Source organism: Aspergillus ruber (genome assembly GCF_000600275.1).
Source record: "Aspergillus ruber CBS 135680 unplaced genomic scaffold scaffold00007, whole genome shotgun sequence".
Lineage (NCBI taxonomy): Eukaryota > Fungi > Ascomycota > Eurotiomycetes > Eurotiales > Aspergillaceae > Aspergillus > Aspergillus ruber.
Window position 1 is genome coordinate 822,481 of NW_024467303.1, and position 12,805 is coordinate 835,285.

At 48.1% G+C, this 12,805-nt stretch overlaps 5 protein-coding genes across 5 annotated transcripts; 1 reads left to right on the forward strand and 4 right to left on the reverse strand.

The window, feature by feature from the left end:
* Positions 1-875: 875 nt before the first annotated feature.
* EURHEDRAFT_522055 (cupin domain-containing protein) lies at positions 876-1,641 on the reverse strand. Its single transcript, XM_040786856.1, has 3 exons — positions 1,454-1,641; positions 1,123-1,354; positions 876-1,069 (listed from the first exon to the last, which is right to left on the reverse strand). Exons 1-3 carry the CDS (start codon positions 1,549-1,551, stop codon positions 1,040-1,042), a joined length of 360 nt encoding a protein of 119 aa, XP_040640678.1. The 5' UTR covers positions 1,552-1,641; the 3' UTR covers positions 876-1,039.
* Positions 1,642-3,297: 1,656 nt separating this feature from the next.
* Positions 3,298-5,439, reverse strand: EURHEDRAFT_451951 (Zn(II)2Cys6 transcription factor; the record flags this gene model as incomplete). The annotated part of the gene is made up of 2 exons (XM_040783990.1): positions 3,298-5,155; positions 5,240-5,439. Coding segments are annotated over 2 exons (2,058 nt in total), but the record flags the coding sequence as incomplete, so codon positions are not given.
* On the reverse strand, positions 5,131-6,163 carry EURHEDRAFT_410788 (uncharacterized protein). The gene is made up of 2 exons (XM_040781443.1): positions 5,271-6,163; positions 5,131-5,195 (listed from the first exon to the last, which is right to left on the reverse strand). Exon 1 carries the CDS (start codon positions 5,842-5,844, stop codon positions 5,500-5,502), a length of 345 nt encoding a protein of 114 aa, XP_040640680.1. The 5' UTR covers positions 5,845-6,163; the 3' UTR covers positions 5,131-5,195; positions 5,271-5,499.
* Positions 6,164-7,038: 875 nt separating this feature from the next.
* EURHEDRAFT_410790 (methylisocitrate lyase ICL2) lies at positions 7,039-9,433 on the forward strand. The gene is made up of 6 exons (XM_040781444.1): positions 7,039-7,607; positions 7,670-7,958; positions 8,016-8,428; positions 8,478-8,901; positions 8,949-9,202; positions 9,262-9,433. The coding sequence occupies exons 1-6, from the start codon at positions 7,187-7,189 to the stop codon at positions 9,267-9,269; spliced, it is 1,809 nt and encodes a 602-aa protein (XP_040640681.1). The 5' UTR covers positions 7,039-7,186; the 3' UTR covers positions 9,270-9,433.
* A 427-nt stretch (positions 9,434-9,860) lies between these two features.
* Positions 9,861-11,889, reverse strand: EURHEDRAFT_553123 (DUF3237 domain-containing protein; the record flags this gene model as incomplete). Its single annotated transcript, XM_040787568.1, has 4 exons — positions 9,861-10,387; positions 10,440-10,734; positions 10,800-11,687; positions 11,821-11,889. 4 exons carry the CDS (start codon positions 11,887-11,889, stop codon positions 10,359-10,361), a joined length of 1,281 nt encoding a protein of 426 aa, XP_040640682.1. The 3' UTR covers positions 9,861-10,358.
* Positions 11,890-12,805: the final 916 nt, after the last annotated feature.

The following is a 12,805-nucleotide window of genomic DNA, read 5'->3' on the forward strand; positions in this document are numbered from 1 at the left end:
GTCACCGCGAGCAGCACAGAGATCACCGGTTCTTGTTTTCGTGGTCACGGTGGAGAACGAGAAAAGTGCCGATGAGCCAGTCGTTAACTGCCACGCACGGCGATGGGCCGTTGAACAGAATAAGAATGCATTATTGGACACTCAGGAGCACACAAAAAAAGCATTGAATAATCCAAAAAAAAAAAAAGAAAAGAAAATTTGAAAGTGAGGTAGGATGAAGATATGACGAATCCAGAGTTACTGAGGCAGCGGGAAAAGCGTGGCGAGGAAAGAGGGAAGGTGTGGCTGCTGAATCGGGCGCAGCTGAGTCGTGCCTTCCTGTTCGGGTAACAAGGCTTGAGCCAACATAGAGCCGCAGTCCGACTGTACCAGTTGCCAGGGCAACTTTTTATTATTATATTAAATAGAGAATGCTTTGAAAATGACTATTAAAAGCACAATAATAAACAGGTTTTCAAATCTCCTGTTTTTCCCTTCAAACAAGCCTCAAAAAGCTAATCGACCCAGATTCAGGAACCTGTGCACGTTGATTGGACCCTCGAGGGACACCCACGGGGCCACGATCGAGCTGGACAGCAATAAAAATGGAGCATGACTGCAAGTCATCAACCACTAGTTTTGTTTAGACACGGGATCATCAGTCATAGACGGGTCAGAGGAGAGCTGGATGCCGCACGAATACGGAGTAGCCCGATGCAGCGAGGCTAGATGTATTAGATCTCGTCTAATATATTAAACTGTTTGCTTTTGCATTTTGTACATCATTATGTGTGTCAGCTTCGTTTTATATTGAAGCCGCGATCTCCCACAAAACTCGGTTCAGATCCGTGATCCTTGAATGAAAACAATCAAATTACCCATTCGGGTATGGCCTGCTCATGATCCATGGTCCTGCCATGACGTATTGCTTGGATACATAGATCTACACATTAAATTCATGCTCCAGAACCATGGTTGTGAACCTATGGATCTCCAATTTCGGATATCATTGCGGTATTAACTTCAATCATATGTATTACATCCCCCGAGTCTGGAAAGTTCATGCACCTCCCTTGGCACGTTGTCCGGTCTACACAAGTGTCAGCCACAGCAACATCAAATAGAAAAGAGAAAGAAACCCACATAAAATGCCAACCCTCCCCCCTCAGTCACAAAAGTTATCTTCGATCCCTTGGGAAAATAAAACACATCGCCCGCCCGAGCCTGCACCGACTGCCCCGTCGCGTCGGAGATCGTAACCTCGCCTTCCAGGATGATCTTCATCTCATCGTAGGTGTATTCGTAGACCAGTGGGGTGCCCTTTTCTAAGCGGAAGAAGCCACATGAGATGGGCTTTTCGGGGGCATCTTGTTCGCTGGCCGAGGCAAATGGTGGTTACTTGTTAGTACTTTTGTACGCGATACGGAATAGCCGTGGTCCATGGTTATCGTTTGGAAGTGAAAACCTGACTGACCTCGATGCTAAGTCGCCAAGAAATGCATTCTCATTGGCAATGAGCGGCGGCTCAAAAGTCGACTGTGCCCTGGCGTGGTAAACAAATGGAGTAGTCATTGCGTCAACTATACAAATTCAAATAAAACAACTTAAAGCAAAGCTATCGATCTACAAACATCAGCACTAGCAGCAGCCAGCATAAACCATTTATACACCCCTCACTGCTTGTACAACGATCCGACGAATCCATACATTCGCATCCAATGTCCAGACTAAGTAACCGAATCCATATCTACAGTTATAGATATCCGAACCGTGAGGAGAACTTGACTGATACTGTGAGGAGAAACCAACACCAGCGCAGCATCCAATCAATGTCCCAAATCTAGATATCTGGGGTTTCTTTTCCGAGTCTGGTTAGTCGGTCCTTATTAGTGCTCTGTACGGAGTACAGAGCATAACTGAGGGTGTTACTATAACGCTTCTTGCTATGGACTAACTAAATTAGCAGTATTATTGCATTAACAAAGAGTATCGTTCTGGTAAATCCTACAAGAATCCATGTTAATTTGGTATTTATACCAGATGTGGTAGTAATACATCGATATACATGTACGGGTTCCGTGTGTACATACGTATATAAGTAACCCATGGTATTACATACAATACCCAAACCACGCCATACACAAGTACAAAAGTACACTGGCTCTTGTATACCCAACTTGTATACTTCACTCAGTTACAAGTAAACGTGATCCAAACTATCTTATTTCTATTCCCAATAAAGTATCTCTCTATAAAAACAACATATTCAGACAAAATATCCATCTCAACAATCCCACCACCTCATCGCATCATCTAACCATTCTACTTGAGTACAACCAGTGAATCCTGCTGTATTCCTGCCGGAACAACCCCAGCGATTCTTCCGATTCGATCAGGCCTCAATATAAAATGCCTTCCCCTCCTTCTCCTCTTTCTCCTCTTCACTCTTAACACACGGACCATCGCCCCAACCAATTCAACTCAACTCGACCTCGTTCTCATCGCTTGACAAGCCCAAGCAACTATCCTCTCCATCTCCACTTAAGGCATCGCTCCAACGTTCCCTTCTTCATCAAAACTAAACTGACCGACTACAGACCGAGGATTTGCGAAAACGATACATCCCTGCATGACTTGGATAGTCCACTTTGATGAAAGATCATAATATTATACCAAAAAAAAAAGCGATTTTGAGATTTGAAAGACTTGTGCCACTCGACGAATTCGACATCTGTAGCAAAGTCAATACATCATAGTATTGAAAGCAGATATCGTACCACTTTCAGTTTTTTTCGGAATCGACAAGAACTTCGGTGGAATTGCGCCATTGCGACAACCTTTGCTTTTTATATCCCATGCGCCAATCCGAGTTTCTTTCTCCCACCAAAGCGCCATAATTTACTGAGGGAGACTTATGACCAGGACATTTCTTCAACATCGTTTCAAACAAGTCCAAGCAGCAATCCATTTTTAATCTTTCACTCGAACCGAACGCCACGCTGATCGACTATCACAATCGAATCGTAATATAAGCAGTCCAGAAAGCAACATTCACATACAAACAGTATCCAGAAAGCAACAGATAAGCATATCCTTTTGCACCATGACCACTGTCTCGATTACTAGGGAACTCGAGCCATACTTGGCTTCTCTCCGGTCGTATCTGGAGGACCACCCGAGCAATCCACCGGGTAATGAACCCGCATCGCGCTCAGAACTCCAGCCTGCTATCAAAAAAGATCCGGAGGAGCCATCGAGATCGAAACCCAGTGCTACCAAGAATCCCTCCGCAAAGCGTCTTGCATTACGCCCTCGATATTAACTGGGCGTCTCATATTCAACCTCTATCCCAAGAACACTATGTAAAGAATCAAAAGTTAGCATTTTGGCATTCAAATGAAGAAAAAGCCCTTGCTTACCTTCCCAGCCCCATTTCTCCATTACGTTTACCCAATGCAATCGTCCCCGGACGGTCTTTTCATGCTCGATATTTTCCAAGCTTGACACAGCAGAGCCCCGTCTGGGAGCTTGTCGAGATGTGACAGAGGGAATCGTTCGTTCCTCCCGACTCCATCCTTTCCCCCAAGTCTCCGAGGAATCATACACAGTACTGCTGCGGCTGCGTTTGTGCTTTCGCTCTTGCTCAACCTTGTATGAGTCTCGACGGGTCCAGACCTCCCGCACAACCTCGAGGCACCGATCGATACCACCTAGCATCAACCGAGATTGGATGGCCATCCAACGATTCAGAACCCAGTCGCGGTCATCTTCTTGTTCTGCTTCGCAGCCTGCGGCAATAAGCGGAAACATCTGAATTATAGTTGTCCGCGAGCTTGGTGGCACAGTGGCAAGCAAGATCAATACCCGCTTAGCCAGTTCCGATGTCGGTTCTGAAGGCATCTCTGGGACGGCTTGATGCAGATACAACAAGGTGGCCCAGCGATAAGCATGTGCTGTTTGAATGCTATGTTGCACCTCTGACGTCGGGTCTTCAGGCGGTTCGAACCATCTTGGAGGCTCCCACTGCTCAACAAGCCTTTTCAGTTCAATGGCCTGGGAGACCAGCGAGATGGAGTTGGAATCACTCTTTCGGACCCGTTGGACTAGCCTAGCCACCTGGTTAATAAGCGGAAAGAGCGTGGCAGCACATCCCATCAGAGGATCAATCTCATGTACAACATCGTTTGGAAGTTGAAATATGGACAGGTCCATTTCTGCCCCCTCGCAGCCATCTCGCGATGTCAAACGAGCGATCACATCCATATACAACCAAGTATTATACAGAAACCGAACGCGCTCCAAATCAGTCCCATGCACTTTACCCTGTACGGCCAGATCTAGGACCTGTGATACCAATGCCTTGGCTCCCCGGAGATGCTGGATGCAGGAGCGAGTATGCTGGTCCCATGTATCCGCAAATGCTAGCGCTAGACTGGTGGCCAAAGCCGCATCAGTCCTCATGCTTTCGATATTTTGCACCATGTACGCGATGCTTTTGCGCATATGATCCACTCCGTGGACCCTGAGGGATGGGTTTTCCTTGCTGGAATGGAATGCGACCATTGAAAAGATAGCGTGGCGCAGGGCCGGGGTATCTTTGGCCAATGGCCAGATCAATGTACGCCAGGGGTTCTCATGCATCCCATCCTTAATCGACAATATACCGCAAGTGTTTCTATTGAAGCGTAACACCAGCATCTCGGGGCTTGCAGCTCCTAAATCTGGTTCGCTAGGGATGCTGGACGCCATGAGCGCTTCAGTTCTTGACGGAGATGGCCCAGAATCTGGAAATAACAGCCACTGGTCGGAGCCTGGATCGGACTGGCGTACGATTTCTTCAATTTCATCGCCATCTCCTGCTAGCAGGGCGGAGAAGCTGAAGCTATCTGACTTGGATGGGCTAGAAGTCCACATTGCGCCAAACGAGTTGCCAGAGTCTGCAGAAGAGGGGAACAAATCCGACAGCCATGGAGCTGACCCGGGAATTTCAAGCTCTCCGAGTGAGGACTCGGGAGTTTTCTCACTCAATGCATCCAGATTTGACTGGCTATCTTCCTCTACCCTTGGTGGGGTGGTCTGCTGCGGCAGTCGGCGGCCTTCTCTTGATTTTAAAGGGGACCCTTGACTTGGTGCAGTCCTTGCAGACGATATCGGACGTGAAACATTCCCTGTTGAACTTTTGTTCGACGTGGTCGGGGGTGGAGGTGGCAAAGTGACTGTCAGAAAAGAAAAATAGCGCGGTTAATTGTTAGGATGATACTTGTTATAAGAGAATAGACATGTAACTTTACCATTCCTCGCCTTTGCAGAAGTCCTGTTCGCTGCATTGGTCTCTTCGAAGGGTCGCCACTTGAAATCCTTCTTGTATCCTCCGCATTGTACCTTGCGCCGTTCACATTGAAGACAGGTTGGTTTGGACTCGTCGCACTTCAGTCGTTTAGCCTTGCAGGTAATACAGCCTGGATAACAAGTAGGAGCAGAAGGTCAGCACCTTGTACATTACACGCTGCTAATTCGATTTTATGCTCCTCCGTTCATGTATTCATATCCATGCACCATTATATCATAACCGATCAATGAGAATGTCTGGTATACTGTACCATTACGACTCTTTGACTGCTTAGGCTTGCTGGACGCATTCCCACCTGCCGTACCCGTCCTTGCTGCGGAGAGAGATGATCTGGCTGGAGGAGCCGACGAGGAGATAGAAGGGGCAGGGAAAGATGAAGAAGAACCAACACCACCACCAGTGGTAACAGCAGGAGGAACAGAAGGAGGGGAAGATGAGGGAATATCCAGAATAGCCGAAGGGGACGGAATCTTGATGCTTTCCATGCCCAGTGCTTGGAGAGTTGGAGATCGCATAGAAATTGGAAGGGGACGCCGAGTGAACACGAAAGGATAAGATGAGGAAGAGTTATTGATAGATAGAAAGAGAAACCACCGCACAATATCTCTATAAAAACTCCATGGGGACAAAAGAGATAAGCGAGGCGAGATAGAAGGGACAGATAGATAATGGAGGAGTTCCTCGATCAATCATGTACCCATGCATCCGCGTGAGGAGAAAGCAGAGAAGGAACAGTTGATAAGCCGCGGGGGAGAAGAGCAAGGTTCCACAACAGGAAACGAGAGCCAGCAGAAATATTCAGGATGATAGCGTACTTCTTGAATGTTGTATTGCCTGTAATATTATTCGTTCTAGTGTATTAATAGACAATAATGTACTGGATGTGAAGCTATACAACTCGGTGGTCACGGGACCAAACACATGGTCTCCCCACACTTTCCGGCGGTACATTACATTAGCATTTCTCTACAGAACTCCAAGTAAGCAGCAAGTAAGGTTTTCGATGAGTTATTCGGTCTTCTGACATGTTGCATACAAGTATTTTACTATATTTACCCTCCGAGACAACCTCACCACACGTGGACGACGATGAGATAAGACAGCACCATTAGCATAACGAGTTTTCCATCCCCGAGATTCCATGGCATTTACTTTGCTGCAAACCGCTTAAATTGGACGATTTGTTTGGTCTATGCTCTGATGGTTCCAGACGGTTCTATATAAATGATGATGGGCCAGGTGGTGGGTGTTGGTAACTGCATTGTCTTGCATAGCTCAGTGCCTCGATCACTGGACCACATATCTGTCCGGCTCCTTGGGACCTCTGCTAATAGTTTTGATTGACGATAGAGGGTTCGAAGAGTTTCGTGACATTGCGACGCCTTCCCTGTAGAGATGTCCGACGGGATGATACATTTTGGTACCTCAGATAAGGGCTAGCGCAACACATAACGAGGACTACCGGTGGTCCGAGTGGGATGAGTAAATTGAGAGAGAAATATACCGAATTGAAGCTTAGATCTAGAGGAATTGTTCTTCCCCTATCCTTTAGAACGGATGCGGGATGCACTGTTTATGTTTTACAGGCATGCCATAGTGTTCTAGACCAAGCTATCGGCTACTGCATAGCAATTCAAAGTTACACAATACATAATAAACTGATATAATATCCGGGATTGTCGTTCTATGCTCCTGTCATGCTGTCAGACTACAAGTACTCCGCAAAGTACGCGGATAACGGAGCGAACCCCCAGACCGAGGCCCGAATGGCGGGGGAAAGGGACGTCTCCCCAAAACAACCTCCGCCACCATCTTTCTTCCTCCTCTCCAATTACACCTGTATACTAGACAACAAAAATGTTTCGATCAGTTCCTCGTCGACTTCCGCGACGCCTTTTAACGTTCTCTCCCTTGACTGCTGGCAGTCCATCCCGCCTCGCTCTGCGATCTTTCGCTTGCGGTTATCCACGGATGTCGTCTCCGCTCCCCCCAGTCGAGCCCCCCGTATCCACCGTCTTACCGGGTGATTCATACCAGCTGCTGTCGAGCTCTGACAAAGCCGGTGCCGCTGAAGACGCTTTCTACGAGCAACAGATAAAAGACGTCGAGGCGTGGTGGAAGTCCCCGCGGTATGAGGGGATTAAGCGACCATACTCGGCCGCGGATGTGGTTAGCAAGCGCGGGACGTTGCAACAGACATATCCTAGTTCGTTGATGGCGCGGAAGCTGTTTAATTTGTTGAATGAGCGGGCTGCCCAAGGACTGCCGGTTCATACAAGTGAGTTAACTTGGATTGAATAGTTGGGGACATGGACGATATTCTAACGGTTTGAATCTTAGTGGGTGCCATTGATCCTGTGCAAATGACACAGCAAGCCCCAAACCAGGAGGTCTTGTATATATCTGGCTGGGCATGCTCTTCTCTCTTGACAACAACCAACGAGGTCTCCCCCGACTTTGGTGACTACCCCTACAACACAGTGCCGAACCAGGTCCAGCGATTGTTCAAAGCTCAGCAAATGCATGATCGGAAGCAATTCGATGCCAGACGCAAATTTAACCCAGAGCAGCGCAAGTCCACCGCATACGTTGACTACCTGCGACCCATTATCGCAGACGGTGATACTGGGTAAGCTATCCCAACTACTATAGCAGACGAGATATAGTAGCTGATCGATTGCTCTAGACATGGTGGGTTGACCGCAGTGATGAAACTGGCGAAGCTCTTCGCCGAGAATGGCGCTGCTGGTGTTCACTTCGAGGACCAGCTTCACGGTGGAAAGAAGTGCGGTCATTTGGCAGGCAAGGTCCTTGTTCCAATGGCAGAGCACATTAACCGGCTCGTTGCTACCCGCTTCCAGTGGGACATGATGGGCGTTGAGAACCTTGTGATTGCACGAACGGACTCTGAGAGTGGCAAGTTGATCAGCAGTGCTATTGACGTGCGCGACCACGAGTTCATTCTTGGTATTACGGAAGACGTTGAGCCTCTGGCGGAGACTCTCCAGGCTATGGAACGAGAGGGAGCTGCTCCTTCAGAAATTGATGCGTTCGAACTGGACTGGGTTAAGAAGCACAAACTGGTCACTTTTGACGAGGGTAATATACCCCCAGAAAACTAGATACAACCCACGCTAATTTCTTTCAGCTGTCGACGCCCACCTTGAAGCAGAAGGCGCCTCCCAATCAACCCGTGAAGCATACAAGACCAAGGTCGCCGAGAACCCCAACCTCTCCCTCTCCCGCCGTCGAGCCCTGGCAAACGACTACGTAAAAGCCCCCGTCGTCTGGTCCTGCGACAGCCCCCGCACCCGCGAAGGATTCTACCACTACCGCGCCGGCTTCCCCGCCGCAACCAAGCGCGCACGTGAGTTCGCACCCTATGCCGACCTCCTGTGGGTGGAAACCGGCGACCCGGACGTCGCCAAGGCGGGCCAACTGGCTGGAGAAGTGCGCAGCGAGTTTCCGGGTAAGAAACTTGTCTACAACCTGAGCCCGTCGTTCAACTGGATGGGTCAAGGATTCAATGAGGCTTCTCTCAAGTCGTTCATTTGGGATCTTGCTAAGCATGGGTAAGTTTCATCCAAACACACCAAAGAGCGACAAATAACGAGAACAGATTCGTTCTCCAACTCATCTCCCTCGCCGGCCTCCACACCAACGCCACTGTCACAACAGAGCTCTCCCGCGCCTTCAAGGACGAGGGCATGCTCGCCTACGTGCGTCAGATCCAGTCTCGCGAGAAGGAACTCGGCGTCGACGTCCTGACGCACCAGAAGTGGAGTGGAGCGCCGTACATGGATGGCATCCTGGGCGCTATCCAGAGTGGTAGCAGCAGTAGTAAGAGTATGGGTGAGGGGAATACTGAGAAGGGTGAGTTCCCCCCCTTCTTTAAAGGTATCAATTTGATCAAACTAACTTGGTTGTTGCAGGCTTTTGAACAGGGAAAATGAATAGCAAGATAAGATTGATAGATTTAGATCTTTCGCTGCCATAACTCGGTTTAACCATTGTAACACGAACGAACGTGACGGTAGTCAAATACAGCATCCCCTGTAGTATAGAACTTACAAAACCCATACCCTTAGTAAAACAATAACATACTACTCTTTAAATGAGTTAAGCGTAAATAACCATGTAACCCAACACCAGTGAAAATACCACCACACGATTACCAGTATTTACTGTACCTGATTCAAGCCGTAATGGAAATTAACGGTAGTATTACATACAGGTACATACGAGTATTTGTACGGAGTACATACCTTGTACATACAGACGCATCTATGAAACTCTAGTTAGTCTGTTTACTGATCTAAGCGACAATACATCGCTGTATATCTATTCTCGAAGTAAGTCCGAGGTCGATATTAGTGGTAAGCTCGAGGTTTGGAGATAACCAATTTCCTTCCCTCATCGCAAGTAGCACAATCGATTGCAATTATGGCGTTAACCGCTTTGATATAAACAACACCAGTATTATCCTTATCGCATTGGGAGTTGCAATTGTAACACAAATTTCAATATCAACGCATATAGCAGATCGATCAATATTTCCACTGAACAAGACAAAATTATAGGATATCTCCGTGGCTGGCTGCACTCAAAAAAAGAGACAAGGCGAAAAAGGGGAGATAACAACTAGGGAATATAATCGAATCAATATGAACAATGTAGAGGCTGAAACAGCTAGATCTTCACCTGACAATAAAAGAGAAAGAGTCTTGGGAGCGAAAATAGCAGTAGTATATCATAAGGGTAAGCACTCCACGAGGAAAACGAACTCGGTTCCTACTGGGGACATTGCACGGTCTGGACTTTACCATGACCCAGGCAAGAGAACAGGACAAGGGCAAATGGGCAGGGTTGCTGTAGAACAAAAGAAAGAAAAAAAAATCAACTCAAGGCGTACCACATATACCTAAGAAATCTCGAGGGATGAAATAATAAACAACCCAATTTTCCCATAAACGACGAATATCACTCGCTTAAAAACCGGACAAAAACATGCTGCAATCACGTAGCGAAACTAATTGACGCGGAAACAATCCAAAATAACTGTGCGCCGTTAGCATGCCAAATTGTGCATTAGATAGTGGCAAGTACTGACCTTCATGACCTCTGCGGCAACCGCTGCCGATCCACATCAGGGTGTTCAGGAAAGCGTAACGGTCGTCTCCGGTCTCCATAGAGAGGTTCACACGATACTTATAGGTGTTAGGGTTAACAGCGTCCGCCATATTTGGGTCATTAACCTTATCAAGTACATCCTTAGAGCCCGTTAACCACCCATTTGTCTTCACAATAATATACGCCGGCGGGTCATCCGCAGTTTGAAGCATGTAGGTTGCTCGGAGACTCGTCACGGAATCTTTGGTGATGATTTGGGAATCTTGCCCTCCAGGCTGATGAATTTGTTAGAAGTACACTACAACGGGTATAGAAAGGGTAAAATAAAATGGAGACAAACCAGGATAATACCCTTCCCCCATCGACCAGCCCACTGACCACCAAGGAAAGAGACCCAATCCCTTTGGCCCCACAAGCTTTGTCCTACCGAAACGCGAGGATTCATCTTGATGCTCATCCGGAAATCCAATTCGAGAGATGGAGCGGGAATCTGTAGCGAGCGAGCGACGTCACCCTCGGGGAAGGTATGGAGTAGGTTGTTGGCCGGGATCGAATCTTTCATAACGCTAAGATAGGTGGGACATTCAAGTAAGTGCTGGCGTTGCCTGCTGGTGTTCTTCGCGCGAACCTGCTGACAGTAGATGCATTGGACGGACAGACACTGTGATTCCCCGGTCAAATTACTGAACTCCCGACCATAACCATAGCCTCTTCTTACCTTGTCTTCCTCCTTGGCACGAAACTCGACAAAGGCGGCATGAACATCATCCAACGGCGGCGCCGGAAGACTCGAAGTAGATGTCTTCGGCTTGGGTTTGGGAGTCGGACGCGAACCTTGCTGGGGGGTGCCGGAGGACGAACCGGGGCCAGCGGTAGGCGGGCCACCAGGCGTGGACAGGGTACCACGACCGGCGGCAATGTTCAGCGGAGTCTGCATCGGCGTAGCATGGGGATTGACACCGTTCGACATCATGGCACCATTAGCGGTGGGCATCGCGGCTCCGGGGCCAGGGCCAGCACCCGCCGCCGCCGCGGCAGGTCCATTTGGCGTTGGGGGGTAACCATTTGCAGCGCTGATACCGTTGGCGGCGGATTGGGCAGATTGGGACTGCGGCTGAGGCGCACTAGGATGGCCACGGAGACCCGGACACTCGAGCAGATGCTGTTTCTGACGCGAGGTGTTCTTTGCGCGAATCTGTTGACAGTAGATACACTGAACGGAAAGGCACTGTACCAGGGTAACAGAAAAACAGGATGGTATGTCAGTAACAAGTAAGATAAGTTATTGGTGGTGTACTCGGTATAGGCACAAGTGGCGGGCTCGTTGAAATATTACGGGGGAAATACAGCAGGTCACGCACCTTATCGTCTTCCTTGGCGCGGAACTCGACAAACGCCGCGTGAACCTCCTGGTCGACCGTCCGACCCATGTTCGCGGTAACAGAGTCGAAAAAGTCGATACTGGACGGACCAGGGGATGCAGTGGGGAGTAGAGACGAGATGATGGCGGTTTCGCAATGAAAAACGGAAAAATACGATAAGGGGACGATGTGGTGAGAGGGACGATGGGCGTTTCAACGCTTTTCTCGTTTTTTTCTGGGAAGGGAGAAAAAAGGGAAGAAGCGGGCGGGAAAGAAAAACGGAAGAAAACCAGAACGAAACGAGACGAGACGAGACAGTGGCGGTTAAGTTACGCGAGCAGGACCGGGTCTTACCGCCAGCGTAATTTTGATCCTGTCTACACTTATTTCTCTTAGTAGTATATCTTCGTGTATTTTGCTTCTTTCTATTTATTTCAATGGATTCTTACATTGATTCAATTGTTTGTTAAATATAATGATTAACCACTGATGTTGTTATGAACGCGTTCTGCAGCCTCAGGCATCAACTTACCGCGCGGCAGATGCGCTGTACTCGTCGAATGGACACAAGAATAGCATACGGAGTAAACAACATCAATTATTGAACTAAAGATCATATGCTGGACAATGCACCTAACCGCTCAGATACATCATCATTCATCAAGTGTGAATAGCAGTGTGGTCGAGGTTCCTTATCATTACCGTGCATCACGTCTTCCATCTACATCAATACATCAATAACACAGCTATCCACGTGCAGTGTAGTAAAAGTAAACGAGTAATTACACATAAATTATCGAAGTCTATTATTTGAACACAGGGAATAGTTAGCCAGTGTAAATATATCATGCCAAATCCAACATTTTCTATCCCCAAAGACAAATAACGCGTGCACATGGCTTGCTTATTCGACCTCACTTGCAGCACTGCCCCCGCCAATCTCGTGTCGCCGTGTGTTTGCTCTATCTATTTGCCTTGTCCGCCT

Coding starts and splice junctions, on each gene's coding strand:
- EURHEDRAFT_522055 (XM_040786856.1), bottom strand. CDS start 1,551: ATGACTACTCCATTTGTTTACCACGCCAGGGCACAGTCGACTTTTGAG. Junction 1,355..1,453: donor CTTGGCGACTTAGCATCGAG/GTCAGTCAGGTT, acceptor TGCCTCGGCCAG/CGAACAAGATGCCCCCGAAA. Junction 1,070..1,122: donor GGGGAGGGTTGGCATTTTAT/GTGGGTTTCTTT, acceptor ACACTTGTGTAG/ACCGGACAACGTGCCAAGGG.
- EURHEDRAFT_410790 (XM_040781444.1), top strand. CDS start 7,187: ATGTTTCGATCAGTTCCTCGTCGACTTCCGCGACGCCTTTTAACGTTC. Junction 7,608..7,669: donor AGGACTGCCGGTTCATACAA/GTGAGTTAACTT, acceptor TTTGAATCTTAG/TGGGTGCCATTGATCCTGTG. Junction 8,902..8,948: donor TGGGATCTTGCTAAGCATGG/GTAAGTTTCATC, acceptor TAACGAGAACAG/ATTCGTTCTCCAACTCATCT.
- EURHEDRAFT_410788 (XM_040781443.1), bottom strand. CDS start 5,844: ATGCGATCTCCAACTCTCCAAGCACTGGGCATGGAAAGCATCAAGATT.